The sequence below is a fragment of the Ranitomeya imitator genome, chromosome 2 (assembly GCF_032444005.1).
Source record: "Ranitomeya imitator isolate aRanImi1 chromosome 2, aRanImi1.pri, whole genome shotgun sequence".
Taxonomy (NCBI): domain Eukaryota; kingdom Metazoa; phylum Chordata; class Amphibia; order Anura; family Dendrobatidae; genus Ranitomeya; species Ranitomeya imitator.
The window spans coordinates 639,085,665-639,104,471 of NC_091283.1; the positions used below are offsets into that span (position 1 = coordinate 639,085,665).

The following is an 18,807-nucleotide window of genomic DNA, read 5'->3' on the forward strand; positions in this document are numbered from 1 at the left end:
TGGAGGGCTATGCGATCCAATATGCAAGTTCATTGAACATTATCTGCACCCTCAGGTGGAAACGCTGCCCTCCTATGTCAGGGACACGACGGACGTCCTGAGGAGACTAGATGGCATTTTCCTTGATTCTGACGCATTTCTCGTTGTGGCGGACGTCGAATCGCTCTACACGAGTATTGATCATGAGGATGGTTTGGAGGCCGCACGTTTTTACCTTGAGAACAGTAATTTGGAAGCTGATTTACGTGAGCTGGTGTTGGACCTCCTACGTTTCGTTCTCACCCACAACTTTTTTACATTCAAGGACCGCTTCTTTCTTCAGAAGCGGGGTACAGCAATGGGAGCGGCGTGTGCGCCCTCCTATGCAAACCTCTTTCTCGGTTTTTGGGAGAGGGGTTTGTTCTTGGATGGCGCACATGCCGCTCCCCAAATCCTGGGATGGTTTAGGTTTATTGATGATGTTTTGTTTATTTGGCAGGGCTCTGCCTCTGAACTTAGTGAGTTTATGGTGGGATTGAATTGTGGGAGGTCCAACATCAGACTTACCTATAATTTTGATAGGAGTAGTATCTCTTTTTTGGATGTTGAATTGAGGGTACATGACGATGGATCTATACATACGGATCTATATCGTAAAGAAACATCCGTCAATTCACTCCTACATGCGGCCTCCTCACATCCTCAGTCTACAATTAATGCCATCCCCACTGGTCAATTTCTCCGGGCACGGAGGATTTGTACATCAGATCTATTGTTTGAAAGACAGGCTTTGGACCTTGGGCAGAGATTTAGAGATAGGGGATATAGTAATAGGAGTATTAGGAGAGGATATGTTAGAGCAAAAGCAACGAACCGTAGTGTCCTTTTGGCTGAACAAAATAAGAGTAAGAACAATAAAAAGTGGAGAGGGAGCAATTCGCTTCATATCCACATATAACCAACAATGGGACACTATGAGGAGAATTCTTACTAAACATTGGCCAATCCTAATGACTGACCCTACTTTGTGTGATCAACTCTCGATTAGACCTCTAATGACATCACGTAGGGGCAGAAATCTGAAGGATGAACTTGTGGCTTGTCACTATGTCCCCAAAAACACATCTATTTTCAATTCCGGGGGGAAACGGCAAGGTTTCTTCCCGTGTGGAAAATGCTTGGCGTGCAAAAATCATGTTAGGTCCACGTCCTTCACATCATCGAGCGGCCTCAGAACATTTGAGATTAGAGAATATATAACCTGTACCACCACACATGTGGTATACTACGCTAAATGTAGTTGTAATCTGGTATATATTGGTTTAACATCTCGTGAGTTACGTGTTCGCACTCGCGAGCACGTGAGAGATATTGAGGCCGCGCGTGATGTGGACGACGTGGACTCCTTAAAAACAATCCCCAAGCATTTCAGGCTGAAACACAAGTGTAATCCGGGGGATTTGAAAGTATGGGGGATTGACTGTGTACATTTGGGTACACGTGGTGGGGACTATGTTCGCATTCTTACACAAAAAGAGTGCCGTTGGATCGTGACTCTAGACACAATGACACCAGCGGGCCTTAATGAGCAGTTGAGTTTTTCATCGTTTTTGTAGTGTTCGGCGTCATCTCTAGACCTTTGACTTTTTCCTCCCCTTGTTTTTATTATTTTTTATTTTTATTATTATTTATTATTTTTTATTTTTTATTTCAATAGTATTTTCTTTACTTTTCTTTTTCTTTATTGTATTAATACTATCTGTTTACATTTATCTAGTTTTCACCTGAATTATGGTTACTGTTGGAGGAATACGTCTCCCATTATCACCAAACCTAAATCACTTTTGGAAACACCATATGGATTCGGCAATTCTGTATTTTGGCAAACAAATATTCTATTGTTGTATTGTAATTTTTGTATGTGCTAATTATGTATTGGACTGTACTTACACGAATGGTCATATTATTATATGTGATATGTATTGTCTGGATATCACCTTATGCACTGTCACTTTTTCACGTGTTGCTAATTGTTTTAATATGGTTTAGAATTATTATACTACCGGGATTCTTTAAATCGGCGGAGGATAGGGTTAAACTTCGCATTGAGGTATCGATGTGTTCTTATGGGAGGGTTGGAACGTCTGTGATGCTAGTGCGCATGTCTCCGGTGTAGTCGTGGGTTGCGGCATCATCGCCGGCGCCTGTTAGTGACGCGTGCGGGTCATTGACGTCATCGGGGCTTTCCCCGTGACCCGCAGCGCCATGATGGCGCCGGAGTGATGCGGCTCTGCTGCGCCTGCCTCGGCCACATGCGCCGCTTATGGTGATCACCAGGTGGCTATTTAAGGAAGGAGGTGGGGAACTTGGACTATCACTTCGCCCCCTGAGGAAGCTGTTGTGAAACGCGCGTAGGGGCGCGTGGGTATCCCCATGGACGGGAATATAGGTAAGGTCCACTTATGGTCTTGGGTGCTTTTTACTGCATAGCCACTGTGCTGTTTAATATGGAGGGATCCATTTACCTGTGACCTAGGAGATTGTATCAGCTAGCCTTTGTTATTCAATGCACTGGGCATTCTACGGCTTTTGTTTCATTGTGTGACTCACACATGATATAGTGGCTCTATGTTCTTGTCCAGGGGGTGCCATCACTTAAGGTGCACCATTAACCCTTTATTTTTGCTCTGTGTGGTATATTGTATTGATATGCTATTTTAAATGGTATTTAATAAAATTTGATATATTTTATATACTTTGGTTGTTTGCTCCAATTTTTTGTTATTTTGAGACGTTTTAGGAGCTCCAGACGATACCATTCATCTTGGTTCCGGGCACTTTTTCTGGGCCTGTTGTGTGGTATCATAATATGATATCTGTATTTGAGATATTGTTTCTATTAATTCTCTGTGTTTTCACAGCATCTATCTCAGATCAGATGGACTTCCGTGATCGTGAGAAAACATGGCGTACACAATTAAACAGAGTATTTGATGGGGGTCCCGGTGCCCTTGGTGATCAAAGGTCTAGAGATGACGTTGAATTGATTAAAAGATATAAGGAACTGCTCAAAAAACGTACACGCCTATGGTGGAATAAGGCATTCTTAGAAAAGTATGTTGCATGTGGTCTGATTCCACGGGGCCTAAGAGTCCAGGTTTTTCCCTCTTTCCCCATTACAAATGAAGACTTTATTAAAGCATGGGAGGGTGCTGCCTCTCAGTGCTCTAAGGTGTTTCTCAAACTACTTATTGGTTCCAATGAGATGTCTCTGGGGGACATTGATGGTGAATTGAAAACCTTGCAAGACAATATCAATGTACAGCTGACCCAAGAGAAAGTGTTGAAACTGAGGGGTGAAATTGACGCTGATCAGCAGAAGTGGGAAAAAGAGATTGTTGAGGGTAAAACCAGAAAATGTCAACGTGATTATTCAGACTTCCAGAACGATCAAATTTATAAATGGAAAAGGAATAGGATTGAAAATAGACACTATTCGAGGGGGAGATCTACCTCTATCTCCTCTATGTCCTCGGTTGAGGACAAGAATCATGAATCACATGGCCTTAGGACATTGTGGGAGAGAAGAGATTATCCAAGGGACAATAAAACCAAATGGGGTGGAAAGAAAAATTCGAAAAGGAAGATACCGACCTCTCCACCGATTGATAAAAAAGCCAAGACCAACGCATTGGAGGTGATAAATTTATCCTCTCATGTGTTGAGTGAAACTCAAAAAGAGGTATTGAGCCTTGGATTATCTTTCTCTCCATCTAACAACTTTAATTTTTTTGTAGCACTAAAAGATCTACATTTGTTCGCTCGGAAGCTGGTTCTGCGTAAACTCCATAACAGATCAGCCGTGGAACAGGATGTGAGAACCATTACAGATCAAGAAGTATTAGACACTTTGGAGGATTTGGAACGAGAGTCCTTACGGGAATCTGCAGGTATTTTACCGCCGCCAATTTTTTCTAAATCGACGACATTTCCCCCGTTGTCACTGTGCCCACAGGTTGACATTTTTACTAGGATGGTGACGGAGGAATTTAAGATGGTTATGAATAGCAGAAAGAGGGATAACCTTACAGGTGTACAACGGAGGGCTTTACAAGAACTTAAATTACTTGATGATGTCGTAATAAAGCCAGCTGACAAGGGGGGGAATGTCGTCATTTGGCCGGTGGAGAAATATGAGAGGGAGGCCTTCAAACAGTTGAGGGATAAGAATACATATATCCAGCTATCTCAGAACCCTCTATCAGTATTTAGAGAGGAGTTACTATGTATTTTGGAGATGGCATATGAGAGAGGGGTCATTTCTAAAAAAAACGTTGAGTGGATTGATTATCAAGTGTCCAGTTATCCCGACCTTTTATCTCTTGCCCAAGGTCCATAAGGATCCTGTTTCTCCCCCAGGACGTCCGATTGTCTCTGGCATTGGAGGGCTATGCGATCCAATATGCAAGTTCATTGAACATTATCTGCACCCTCAGGTGGAAACGCTGCCCTCCTATGTCAGGGACACGACGGACGTCCTGAGGAGACTAGATGGCATTTTCCTTGATTCTGACGCATTTCTCGTTGTGGCGGACGTCGAATCGCTCTACACGAGTATTGATCATGAGGATGGTTTGGAGGCCGCACGTTTTTACCTTGAGAACAGTAAATTGGAAGCTGATTTACGTAAGCTGGTGTTGGACCTCCTACGTTTCGTTCTCACCCACAACTTTTTTACATTCAAGGACCGCTTCTTTCTTCAGAAGCGGGGTACAGCAATGGGAGCGGCGTGTGCGCCCTCCTATGCAAACCTCTTTCTCGGTTTTTGGGAGAGGGGTTTGTTCTTGGATGGCGCACATGCCGCTCCCCAAATCCTGGGATGGTTTAGGTTTATTGATGATGTTTTGTTTATTTGGCAGGGCTCTGCCTCTGAACTTAGTGAGTTTATGGTGGGATTGAATTGTGCGAGGTCCAACATCAGACTTACCTATAATTTTGATAGGAGTAGTATCTCTTTTTTGGATGTTGAATTGAGGGTACATGACGATGGATCTATACATACGGATCTATATCGTAAAGAAACATCCGTCAATTCACTCCTACATGCGGCCTCCTCACATCCTCAGTCTACAATTAATGCCATCCCCACTGGTCAATTTCTCCGGGCACGGAGGATTTGTACATCAGATCTATTGTTTGAAAGACAGGCTATGGACCTTGGGCAGAGATTTAGAGATAGGGGATATAGTAATAGGAGTATTAGGAGAGGATATGTTAGAGCAAAAGCAACGAACCGTAGTGTCCTTTTGGCTGAACAAAATAAGAGTAAGAACAAAAAAAGTGGAGAGGGAGCAATTCGCTTCATATCCACATATAACCAACAATGGGACACTATGAGGAGAATTCTTACTAAACATTGGCCAATCCTAATGACTGACCCTACTTTGTGTGATCAACTCTCGATTAGACCTCTAATGACATCACGTAGGGGCAGAAATCTGAAGGATGAACTTGTGGCTAGTCACTATGTCCCCAAAAACACATCTATTTTCAATTCCGGGGGGAAACGGCAAGGTTTCTTCCCGTGTGGAAAATGCTTGGCGTGCAAAAATCATGTTAGGTCCACGTCCTTCACATTATCGAGCGGCCTCAGAACATTTGAGATTAGAGAATATATAACCTGTACCACCACACATGTGGTATACTACGCTAAATGTAGTTGTAATCTGGTATATATTGGTTTAACATCTCGTGAGTTACGTGTTCGCACTCGCGAGCACGTGAGAGATATTGAGGCCGCGCGTGATGTGGACGACGTGGACTCCTTAAAAACAATCCCCAAGCATTTCAGGCTGAAACACACGTGTAATGCGGGGGATTTGAAAGTATGGGGGATTGACTGTGTACATTTGGGTACACGTGGTGGGGACTATGTTCGCATTCTTACACAAAAAGAGTGCCGTTGGATCGTGACTCTAGACACAATGACACCAGCGGGCCTTAATGAGCAGTTGAGTTTTTCATCGTTTTTGTAGTGTTCGGTGTCATCTCTAGACCTTTGCCTTTTCCCTCCCCTTGTTTTTATTATTTTTTATTTTTATTATTATTTATTATTTTTTATTTTTTATTTCAATAGTATTTTCTTTACTTTTCTTTTTCTTTATTGTATTAATACTATCTGTTTACATTTATCTAGTTTTCACCTGAATTATGGTTACTGTTGGAGGAATACGTCTCCCATTATCACCAAACCTAAATCACTTTTGGAAACACCATATGGATTCGGCAATTCTGTATTTTGGCAAACAAATATTCTATTGTTGTATTGTAATTTTTGTATGTGCAAATTATGTATTGGACTGTACTTACACGAATGGTCATATTATTATATGTGATATGTATTGTCTGGATATCACCTTATGCACTGTCACTTTTTCACGTGTTGCTAATTGTTTTAATATGGTTTAGAATTATTATACTACCGGGATTCTTTAAATCGGATAGGGTTAAACTTCGCATTGAGGTATCGATGTGTTCTTATGGGAGGGTTGGAACGTCTGTGATGCTAGTGCGCATGTCTCCGGTGTAGTCGTGGGTTGCGGCATCATCGCCGGCGCCTGTTAGTGACGCGTGCGGGTCATTGACGTCATCGGGGCTTTCCCCGTGACCCGCAGCGCCATGATGGCGCCAGAGTGATGCAGCTCTGCTGCGCCTGCCTCGGCCACATGCGCCGCTTATGGTGATCACCAGGTGGCTATTTAAGGAAGGAGGTGGGGAACTTGGACTATCACTTCGCCCCCTGAGGAAGCTGTTGTGAAACGCGCGTAGGGGCGCGTGGGTATCCCCATGGACGGGAATATAGGTAAGGTCCACTTATGGTCTTGGGTGCTTTTTACTGCATAGCCACTGTGCTGTTTAATATGGAGGGATCCATTTACCTGTGACCTAGGAGATTGTATCAGCTAGCCTTTGTTATTCAATGCACTGGGCATTCTACGGCTTTTGTTTCATTGTGTGACTCACACATGATATAGTGGCTCTATGTTCTTGTCCAGGGGGTGCCATCACTTAAGGTGCACCATTAACCCTTTATTTTTGCTCTGTGTGGTATATTGTATTGATATGCTATTTTAAATGGTATTTAATAAAATTTGATATATTTTATATACTTTGGTTGTTTGCTCCAATTTTTTGTTATTTTGAGACGTTTTAGGAGCTCCAGACGATACCATTCATCTTGGTTCCGGTTACTTTTTCTGGGCCTGTTGTGTGGTATCATAATATGATATCTGTATTTGAGATATTGTTTCTATCATATAAATGGTTAACAGAGTGTGGGGGCTTCCTCTTTAAGCCCATCGGCACCATAAGAGCATGATTGTGTGGTCCTGATGTTTGCCATGGCAATATATGACCAATTAGCGGCCTTAGAGTCTACCAGCTACAGTGGCCTGTTCAGAAGTTAGTGACATTTAGGTGGTAAAAATACACTTTCATTCCTGTCCTGCCAGGAATCTGACATTGGTCAGATTTCAAAAATTTGGCCTGGTCACTAAGGGGTTAAATGACATCATTTATTTAACAGTACAATGTACTGAAAATAGGGAAAAAACATTAGTGAATTGAAATGGCGAACGCATGTTTTTTTTGTGTTTATTTTTTTTACAGTGTTCATTATATAGTAAAAGTGACCTGGCAACAGAATTTCTCAGGTCTGTACAATTACGGTGATAATAGATAAAATTGGAGTTCGGCTCAACAGGATTGGATTTTCCTTTTCTTTTTCAAAAGAAAATATGGTGCATACAAAAGAAAAATTTACATCGTCGACATGACCCTGTTGACGCGTTTCGACTGCACTAGGCAGTCTTACTCATGACTAAATTAAGGTGATAACAATCTTTTTACATTTTTATTTAAAGTGGTGAAAACAAATTTGAAAAAAAATACATAGATTGTGTTGACATTTTCTGTTACTCGTAACTTTTTCATTTTTCGATGGCCCTTCAGCAGGAGTTGTTTTTGTGCGGCAAGTTGGCATTTTTATTGATGCCATTTTGAGCTACATACAGTATGACATTTTAAGAGCTTTTTATTGCATTTTTAAAGAGGTGCGTTGACCAAAAAAACACAAGTCTGTTATTTTGAAATTTTTTTTTTTCTGTACGAAATTTAACATACAGGTTACTTAATTTTCTATTTTGATAGATCAGACTTTTATGGATGTGATGTTACCAAATCTGCTTAGATTATATTATTATTACACGGGGGCAAAGAGGGCGATTTGAAGTTTTGTAATTTTTTCTTTATATTTTTAAAACCCTGTTTTATTTTTTACTTGTCTTACTGAGCCTGGGTAATGTCATAGTTTCTTGTATATATTGCAATACTCTGGTATATAGTGAAAATGACATTCATAAAAGGACTAATGTGGCAGCCTGGGAGGCCTTCAGCAGGCCCCTGGGATGTACTGCATTGACAACCCATTGGCACCCTGCGAATGCCCTGTAGTACAGTTGACATCTCCCTGGAATGGCGAGGGCTCAGCTCCATAGTAGCGGCATCTGACATGTGATATACTAATTGATTGCACATCGGGAAGCAGTTTACTTCATTATTAAATATCAATTAATCATCTTCAATGAACAGTGGTAATTTTGACTTTGCCATTGTTACTGATTGTTCTTGTAAAAAAGCTTTACCTACAGTCAAGTAATTTAAAAGACGAAACAGTAAGAGAATACTGGAGAGTCACTCCGTGATTCAGAATTGTGTATTCAGTGTTTTTCAGACCGTGTTAATAAAGTAAACTCACATAGGTCCTGTAGAGTCTGAGAGTTGTCCTGTATTCACATCCACTATGAAGGAAAACTTGGCTGAATAGTCCTCATCACCCCCAGTTTCTAAATGTGAGTCATCAGATAGTTCTGACCTGTGGATTCAAAAATGTTTTCAGAATCTTCTTATATTTTGATATTATGTAAAATTTTACATTTCAATAAGATTAGTGATAAATAGTGATGAGCGAGTATACTCGTTGCTCGGGTTTTCCAGAGCACGCTTGGGTGACCTCCGAATATTTATGACTGCTCGGAGATTTAGTTTTCATTGCAGCAGCGGAATGATTTACAGCTATTAGCCAACTTGAATACATGTGGGGATTCCCTAGCAACCAGGCAACCCCCACATGTACTGAGGCTGGCTATTAGCTGTAAATCATTTAGCTGCTGCGATGAAAACTAAAGCATCGAACACTAACAAATACTCGGAGACCCCCCGAGCGTGCTCGGGAAAACCCGAGCAAGGAGTATACTCGCTCATCACTAGTGATAAACCATAGTGACCTACCAGAAAGAGAGCATCATAGCTCTATCTTATACCATAGTCAGGACCCTTATATGTAATATAATAGAATCATAGTCTATGTTCACACGTTGTGTTTTTGCTGCATTTTTTAATGTAAATTTTAAGCTGAGTTTTACAATATTAGCAAAATTTACTAGATTTCAGAAAACTCTTGCACAGATATTGTTTTTTTCTGACTGAGTTGGAAAACAGCTGTGTTTTTCCAAACGGCAGCATGTCACGCTTTGTCAGCATTTTTGCAGCATTTTTCACCCATAGAAAGCAAAGAGTAAGTGCAAAAATGCAGTAAAAGAGCAGGTTATCAGGTTTTGCTGCGTATTTTTTTCAGTGAAAAAAAAAGACGCATCAGTATATGAAACCCATTTAATTTGGGGATTTTCCCAATTTTAAACCGTATTGTAATGGTCTCCTCACATTAGCATGGCAGTTGGAATTAGTACAGTTTAATTAAATTAGTGATGTATAAAAAATAAACATTGGCCGACCAAGGTGTGAAATTGAACAATACCTGTGGCCCACCAAAATTTGAAAGTAAATAGTGTCCTACAAACTCAATGCTCTGTACATGTCTTAAGGTACCTTCACACATAACGATTGCGTTAACGATATCGTTGCTTTTTGTGATGTAGCAACGATATCGTTAACGAAATCGTTATGAGTGACAGCGACCAACGATCAGGCCCGTGCTGGGAGATCGTTGGTCGCTGGGAATGATCAGGACCTTTTTTTTGGTCGCTGATCACCCGCTGTCATCGCTGGATCGGCGTGTGTGACGCCGATCCAGCGATGTGTTCACTGGTAACCAGGGTAAATATCGGGTTACTAAGCGCAGGGCCGCGCTTAGTAACCCGATGTTTACTCTGGTTACCATTGTAAAAGTAAAAAAAAACAAACAGTACATACTCACATTCCGGTGTCTGTCACGTCCCCCGGCGTCAGCTTCCCGCACTGACTGTCAGCGCCGGCCGGCCGTAAAGCAAAGCACAGCGGTGACGTCACCGCTGTGCTCTGCTTTACGGCCGGCCGGTGCTGACACAGTGCAGGGAAGCTGACGCCGGGGGACGTGACAGACACCGGAATGTAAGTTTGTACTGTTTGTTTTTTTTAAACTTTTACAATGGTAACCAGGGTAAACATCGGGTTACTAAGCGCGACCCTGTGCTTAGTAACCCGATGTTTACCCTGGTTACCCGGGGACTTTGGCATCGCTGGTTGCTGGAGAGCTGTCTGTGTGACAGCTCTCCAGCGACCACACAACGCTGCAGCGATCGGCATCATTGTCTATATATTGCTGCAGCGTCGCTAAATGTGACGGTACCTTTAGGTAAATGACTGTATTTTCCGGCATACAAGATGACTTTTTAACCCCTGAAAATCTGCTCAAAAGTCGGGGGTCGTCTTATACGCTGGGTGTCGTCTTATACGGCGTGTGCGGAGCTCTGAGGTCGCCCCATATGGTGCAGGGAGCGGTCCCGGATGGTTCCCAGGGTCTGGAGGAGACTCTCCTCCAGGCCCTGGGTACAATATTTATGTAAAAAAAAGAATTAAAATAAAAAATAGGGATATATTTACCTTCTGATGGCCCCCGGAGTCCTCTTGGCTCTCAGCAGTGCACGCGGCAGCTTCCATTCCCAGGGATGAGATGATGTCGCGGTCACGCGACCGTGACATCACAAAGGTCCTTCGCGCAAATCATCCCTGGGAACGAAAGCCGCCGCGTGCACCGCTGAGAGCCGGGAGGACTCCGGGGGCCATCAGAAGGTAAGTATATCCCTATTTTTTATTTGAATTTTTTTTTTACATGAATATTGTAAAATTCATTCCCAACGTCATATCAAACTAGTTCCCTGGGTCAAAGGCTTATCAGAGAATCTAGTGCCCATAAAGTGTAATATTATATTTTTCAAGAAAGACATTCAGGCCCTCTGTGCACTTTTTCAGTAAGTCTACAATTATATCATGCAGCAGAGAGTTCCGTATTCAAAGGTAACAAAACTATAGAATTCAGTTTTACTTACTGCTCTTGTCCAATATTAGTTTGCTCTTGTCCAAGATCCATATCGTGCACTTGTTCAATACCTTGTTGCAATTGTTCTAAATCTATACTTCCTAGCATGTCTTCAATATATGCATCTTGCATTGATCCAATATCGTCAGCTGTTTGCTGTTGTCCGATATCCATTTGCTGTTGTCCAATGTCCCCAACTTCTTGCTGCTGTCCGATAGGCACTTGCTGTTGTGCAATGTCCCTATCTTCTTGCTGTTGCCCAATATCCACTTGCTGTTGTCCAATGTCTCTAACTTCTTGCTGCTGTCCGATAGGCACTTGCTGTTGTCCGATAGGCACTTGCTGTTGTACAATGTCTCCATCTTCTTGCTGCTGTCCGATAGGCACTTGCTGTTGTCCGATAGGCACTTGCTGTTGTACAATGTCTCCATCTTCTTGCTGCTGTCCGATAGGCACTTGCTGCTGTCCGATAGGCACTTGCTGTTGTCCGATAGGCACTTGCTGTTGTACAATGTCTCCATCTTCTTGCTGCTGTCCGATAGGCACTTGCTGTTGTCCGATAGGCACTTGCTGTTGTACAATGTCTCCATCTTCTTGCTGCTGTCCGATAGGCACTTGCTGTTGTCCGATAGGCACTTGCTGTTGTACAATGTCTCCATCTTCTTGCTGCTGCCCGATATCCACTTGCTGTTGTCCAATGTCAACAACTTCCTGCTGCTGTCCAATATCCACTTGCTGTTGTCCAATGTTCCAATCTTCTTGCTGTTGCCCGATATCCACTTGCTGTTGTCCAATGTCCCAATCTTCTTGCTGTTGCCCAATATCTACTTGTTGTCCAATGTCTCCAACTTCTTGCTGTTGTCCGATGTCCACATGTTGTTGTCCAATGTCCCCAAATTCTTGCTGTTGTCCAATATCTATTCTTCCTTGCTGCTCTTCATCACTTGTTTGTTGGTATTCCGCATCATCACTTTCACCCATTTCTTCAATATGTACATTTCCACTATATGCCATACTGATTTCTATTTGTCCAGGTTGTGGAGATTCATCCTGAACATGGACTGCACAGTCCTCATTATTTAATTGCCATAACAGTAATCTGTAATATACAATGAAAAAGTTTAAAAACAGGGGAAAAATGGCACATCATGATGTGCAGGTTTTTTCCTTTCAGTTACATTTAGCTTTTTTGTGAATTCAGCTCCTCTGACCAATTCTTACATTCGGTGGGGAAAGTAAGTATTTGATACAATGCCGATTTTGCAAGTTTTCCCACCTAAAAAGAATGGAGAGGTCTGTAATTTTTATCATAGATATACTTCAACTGTGAGAATCAGAATCTTACGGAACCCCTTTCCCAATTCCTTGATTGGCAGTTAAAACCCCTATTGAAAAAAATACCATCATTTGTTAAGGATAGTGGAGACTTTTTGTTGGCATTAAAAGGAATAGACTGGCAAGAAAGTTTCTCTCTGGCATCGATCGACATCGTAAATTTGTATACGAGAATCCCCCAGAAACAGGGCATAGAAGCAATAGAAAAAAATTCTACATAACACTGGAAAAGATTCAGGTTTCCTCTCTTTTGTTTTGGAAAGTCTCGAGTTTGTGTTATCCCATAACGCATTTAAATTCATTGACAAGTGGTTCCTACAAAAGACCGGGACCGCAATGGGTGCGCCGGTGGCATGTGTTTTCGCCAATTTATTTTTGGCTGCATTCGAGGAAAAATACATCACTGCCGCAGACAACCCGTTTTTAAAACACATAAAAATGTACCTGCGCTTTGCCGATGATATATTCATCATTTGGGATGGCACAGAACGAGACTTTGAAAATTTGTGATCACACTAAACACAACCAATAAAGAGAATATGCGGTTCACCTCCTGTTTCGGAAAAAATTCTCTAGATTTCCTCGACGTAAAAATAGAGATCCTTGATGGACAAATCAACACGAAAGTGTTTAGGAAGCCTACAGCAACGAATGATGTACTACATTACGATAGTGCACATCCGGTTCACACAAAGAAAGGTATTCTGTACAGCTAGATGGTTAGACTTAAGAAGATCAATAATAACAATGATTCATATAAAGAGCAAATTGGGGAATTAAAAAAAACTTTTTTTGAGTAGAGGATATCCCTCCAGAGTTGTAGAGGAGGCTATCAAACGAGCTGATAAATTGTCGCAGAATGATGTGCTACTAAAAAATAAGAGCACTGGTCGCATGAAAGAAAAAAATAGATTTAAAACCTTTACATTTAGTTTCACACATAGTCCGGTAAGTAAGCAGATTCATTCTGCCATCAGAAAAAATTGGCACATCCTTCAAGGCGACAAAGATTAATCAGAGCTGACAGCTCTAAACCCCCAATTTGCATACAAACGCTCTAAAAATTTGGGTGACTTACTGGTCCACAATCGGTTACTCCCAGTTCACAACAACTGGTTGAAAAAAGATTTACCAAAGGGGAATTTCAAGCGTGATAACTGCAGATTTTGTCATTTGCATTTACTGTGCAATCCAATCAGAATAGGAGCTATTGTCCACAGAGTAAGTGATCTGATAACATGTAAAAGCAAATTTGTTGTGTATGCCGTTTTCTGCCCATGTAATTATTTTTACATTGGTAAAACCATTTGTCCTCTGGCAACGAGATTTCGGGAACACTACCATTCCTTAGTATCAAGAAAGGGGTCGATGCGTCTTATTAATCATATGCATGAGAGACACAATGGGGATCCTGAATTGCTGCGGTTTGCCGGACTACAAATAGTTAAATATCCTCCACAGGGAGGGAATCATGACAAACTCCTCTTGCAGGAAGAAGCAAGATGGATTATAAAAACCGGCGCCCAAGGACCTATAGGTCTCAATGAAAAATTAGACATGGCAATATTTTTATAGTGTTTCTCGTGAATGCAGTTAGCATCTGTGATATTTTGTTACTGGGCGGTTAACATGTTGTATATTTTATGAAATGTAACAATGCTGTCAGTAACTTGTTGTTAGTTCACTCCCCTTATAAAGGAAGTGACTCAGTTTTATCTCACATGGACCCGTCGAAGCGCTGATTGCGCGAAACGGCCATCGTCCACTTCATTCTCCCCGCACCCTCACCACCTATAGCCACCAGCCGTATTGTATGGAACGCCTGTAAATTGGAATCCTGACACATTAAAAGATATCCACTATGACTAAATGGTGAGTGCTGCTTTTTTCCGTTGCTTTTGTTCAAATGACTGCTTTACCGTGAAGGTTCTTCAAAGCGTTGCACCACCAAATAAAGTAGTGTGATTGCCGCATGCTGTGGGTTTATAAGGGAATCGTTGTACTCCATGTGAGCAGTAAGTTTTCCTGGTGCCATTCACCACTCAAATCTGTGAGAATCTTTAAAAAATTCACAAAAATCACATTTTATGATTTTTACATAATTAATTTGTATTTTATTGCATGAAATAAATATTTGATAGAATAGAAAAATAGAACTTAATGTTTGGTACAGAAACCTTTGTTTGCAACTATAGTGGTCAGATGTTTCCTGTAGTTCCTGACCAAGTTTGCACACACTGCAGCAGGGATTTTGGCCCACTGTCCATACAGATCCTCTCCAGATCTTTCAGGTTTCGGGGCTGTCGCTGGGCCACATTGAGTTTCAGCTTCCTCCAAAGATTTTCTGTTGGGTTCAGGTATGGAGACTGGCTAAGCCACTCGAGGACCTTGAAATGCTTCTTACAGAGCCACTCCTTAGTCGCCCTAGCTGTGTATTTCCAGTCATTATCATGCTGGAAGACCTAGCCATGACCCATCTTCAATGTTCTTACTGAGGAAAGGGGGTTGTTGACTAAAATCTCAGGATACATGACTCCATCCATCCTCCCTTCAAAATCTTGTTTTTTACATTTCGTAATAATTGTGCCAACAGTTGTCTTTACATCAAACTACTTGCCTATTGTACTGTAGACCTTCTGAGCCTTGTGTAAGTCTACAATTTTGTCCATGGTGTCCTAAGACAGCTTTTTAGTCTTGGCCATGGTGGAGAGGTTGAAGTGTGATTGAGAGTGTGAATAGGTGTCTTTTATACAGGTAACAAGTTCAAACAGGTGCAATTAATACAGGTAATAAGTGCAGAGTAGGAGGGCTTCTGAAAGAAATACTAACAGGTTTTTGAGAGTCAGAATTTTTGCTGGTTGGTAGGTGATCAAATACTTATTTCATGCAATAAAAGGCAATTTAATTATTTAACCTCTTACCGACCACCGATGCGCATTAAAATGGCTGTCATTAAGGGGCCTTATTCTCTTATTGCCATTTTAAAATGGTGATCGGGAATAAGGTTATAGCGCCCCCAACGTTGATAAATCTCCAATTTTTCCGAACCCCTATCATGTGATCGCCGTTATTAAAAAAAAGTCTGCAAACTATTAAAAACATTTCTCTTTTCCTACATGATAAACATGTCAGAGGAGAGAGAAATTAGGGAGATGGTCCCTCCAGCTCCATTCCTCGCCTCCGCTTCCTGAGAAAAATGGCAGGCGCATGCACAGTGTGTCCGCCGAGATCATGGATTTTTCCTGTTGGTTAATTTTAATCACTGTGATAGACCTTATTTTAAAATGTTATAATTATTTCTTTGCCATTAGGGTTGAGGTTGGGGTTAGGCTAGGGTTATGTTTGGGCTAGGGTTAGGGATGGATTAGGGCGTGGCTAGGGTTAGGGTTAGCATTGGAGTTAGGTTTTTTAAAAAGTTGGAAAAAAAATATGACGATATAACAACTAGTGTTTAGCGCAAGTACTCGCTACTCGAGTTTGCATCAGGGTTGCTCAAGCACCTGCGATACTTGGTGCACTTTGGGGCACCCTGATGCGAACTCGAATAGCGAGCACTTTCACTGAACACTAATGGCGACTTACTCAAAATAACAAGCTAATTTTATCAAATCTGTTTAGTATCTTTGGGTTAAAAATGCTTACTATACACTTAGATAAAATCCTTGAGGGTTTTTGTTTCCAAAATGGGGTCACTTGTTGGAGTTTTCCAGTGTTTAGAGGGGCTATCCAAACACGATGTGGCGTCTGCTCTCGATTCCATGCATTCCAAGTCAAATGGTGCTGCTTCCCTTTCCGAGCCCTGCCATGTGCCCAAACAGTAGTTTTCCCCCACATATGAGGTATCGGCGTACTCAGAAGAAATTGCACAACAAATTTTAATGGTCCTTTTTCTCATGTTATCCTTGTAAAAGTAAAAAAATTTGGAGCTAAAGCAACATTTTTGTGAAAAAAATAACATATTAATTTTTTGCTTTCACATTTCATTAATTCCTGTGAAGCACCTGAAGGGTTAATAAACTTCTTGAATGTGGTTTTGGAGACTTTGCGGGGTGCAGTTTTTAGAATGGTGTCACTTTTGGGTATTTTCTGCTATATAGACCCCTCAAAGTTACTTCAAATGTGATGTGGTCCCTAAAAGAATGGTTTTGTAAATTTTGTTAAAAAATTGAATTGAGAAACTGTTAATCAACTTTGAACCCTTCTAACTTCCTAGCAAAAATAAATTATGTATCAAAAATTGTGCTGATGCAAAGTAGACATGTGGGAAATGTTATTTATTAACTATTTTGTGTAACATAACTCTCCAATTTAAGGGCATAGAAATGTAAAACTTGAAAATTGCTACATTTTTGGGAAATTTTATTTTCATAAATATACGCAAATCATATCTAACAAAATTTACCACTAACATGAAGTACAATATGTTACGAAAAAAACATTTGCAGAATCGGTGGGATCCGTTGAAGTGTTTCATAGTTATTACCACATAAAGTGACACTTGTCAGATTTAAAAAATGTGGCCTGGTCAGGAAGGTCAAAATTAGCTTTGTCACTAAGGGGTTAAAAATAATACAATGTGATTTTTTGCGTTTTATTTTTAGATTTTGTCTCTCACAGAAAAAGTACAGTACTACAATCAAATTACAGATCTCTCCATTCTTTTAGGTTGGAAAAGTTGCAAAATCGGCAGTGTATCAAATACTAATTGTCCCCACTCTATCAGCAAGTTTGTTTTCCATTGGAAGCCCCAATTTTCTCTCTCCTTGAAAATCAAATGAAATAGATGGTTGAGGAACTATTGGGTATCCTAATGAGAGGAGGTAGGGTGATGGAAACAAATGGCAAGGTTCACATACTTATTTTATGTTGATAATTTAAGCTCTAAATTTCCATGTTCATATGCCCAATAGGTTTCACTGATTGTCATTGTGAATTCTATGATAGAAAGCGGTGCTGATAGTAACATTTTTCAGATTTCTAATGTTGTCAGAGATAATTTAAAAGGGTTGTCCAATACTCAGACAACCCCTTCTCAATCAGTATGTTTTCCCCTGTGAAATAATAACACTTATACTCACCTCCAATGTGGGCACCATTCCAGCAATGTTGGCACTGGGTCTCCCAGGGCTCATTATTATTGATATTATTATTTATTATCATAGCGCCATTTATTCCATGGCGCTTTACATGTGAGGAGGGGTATACATAATAAAAAACAAGTACAATAATCTTAATCAATACAAGTCACAACTGGTACAGGACGATAGAGGACCCTGCCCGCGAGGGCTTACAATCTACAAGGGATGGGTGAGGATACAATAGGTGAGGGTAGAGCTGGTCGTGTAGCGGTTTGGTGGATCCGTGGTTACTGCAGGTTGTAGGCTTGTCAGAAGAGGTAGGTCTTCAGGTTCCTTTTGAAGGTTTCCACAATAGGTGGGAGTCTGATATGTTGGGGTATAGAATTCCAGAGGAGGGAGATAAGAGGGGAGTTGAAAAGGATATCTTGTGAGGATCGGAGGTTGCGTGCTGGTAGGTACCCGGGAGACGAGGTCACAGATGTATGGAGGAGACAGGTTGTGGATGGCTTTGTATGAAATGGTTAGGGTTTTGAACTGGAGGCTCTGGGTAATGGGGAGCCAGTGAAGGAATTGACAGAGAGAAGAGGCTGGGAAATAGCAGGGGGATAGGTGGATTAGTTGGGCAGCAGAGTTTAAGATAGTTTGGAGGGGCGCAAGAGTGTTAGAGGGGAGGCCACACAGCAGGAGGTTGCAGCAGTCAAGACGGGAGATGATGAGCGCATGCACTAGAGTTTTTGCAGATTCTAGGTTGAGGAATGTATGGATCCAGGAGATGTTTTTGGGTTGAATTCGGCAGGAGGTGGAAAGGGCCTGGATATGTGGTTTAAAGGAGAGATCAGAATCAAGGATTACACCGAGGCAGCGAGCTTGTGGGACTGGGGAGAGTGAGCAGCCATTTACTTTAATGGATAGGTTTGCTGGGAGAGTCGAGTGAGATGGGGGAAAGATGATGAATTCTGTTTTGTCCATGTTAAGTTTTCGAAATCTAGCAGAGAAGAAGGATGAAATAGCGGACAGACATTGTGGGATTTTGGTTAGAAG

The 18,807-nt window shown here is 41.3% G+C and overlaps 1 protein-coding gene across 2 annotated transcripts in view; it reads right to left on the bottom strand.

Annotated features, from left to right (window-relative positions):
• Window positions 1-18,807, bottom strand: part of LOC138665367 (involucrin-like) — a 44,120-nt gene that overhangs the window by 16,239 nt on the left and 9,074 nt on the right. The window contains exons 4-5 of one of the 2 annotated variants that reach the window (XM_069752790.1): window positions 11,364-12,452; window positions 8,795-8,911 (exon numbers count right to left, since the gene is read on the bottom strand). In XM_069752790.1, coding sequence (XP_069608891.1) covers window positions 8,795-8,911; window positions 11,364-12,452 — 1,206 coding nt within the window. Of the gene's footprint in view, window positions 1-8,793; window positions 8,912-11,363; window positions 12,453-18,807 lie in introns of both variants that reach the window. The other variant, XM_069752791.1, reaches the window with a different exon arrangement.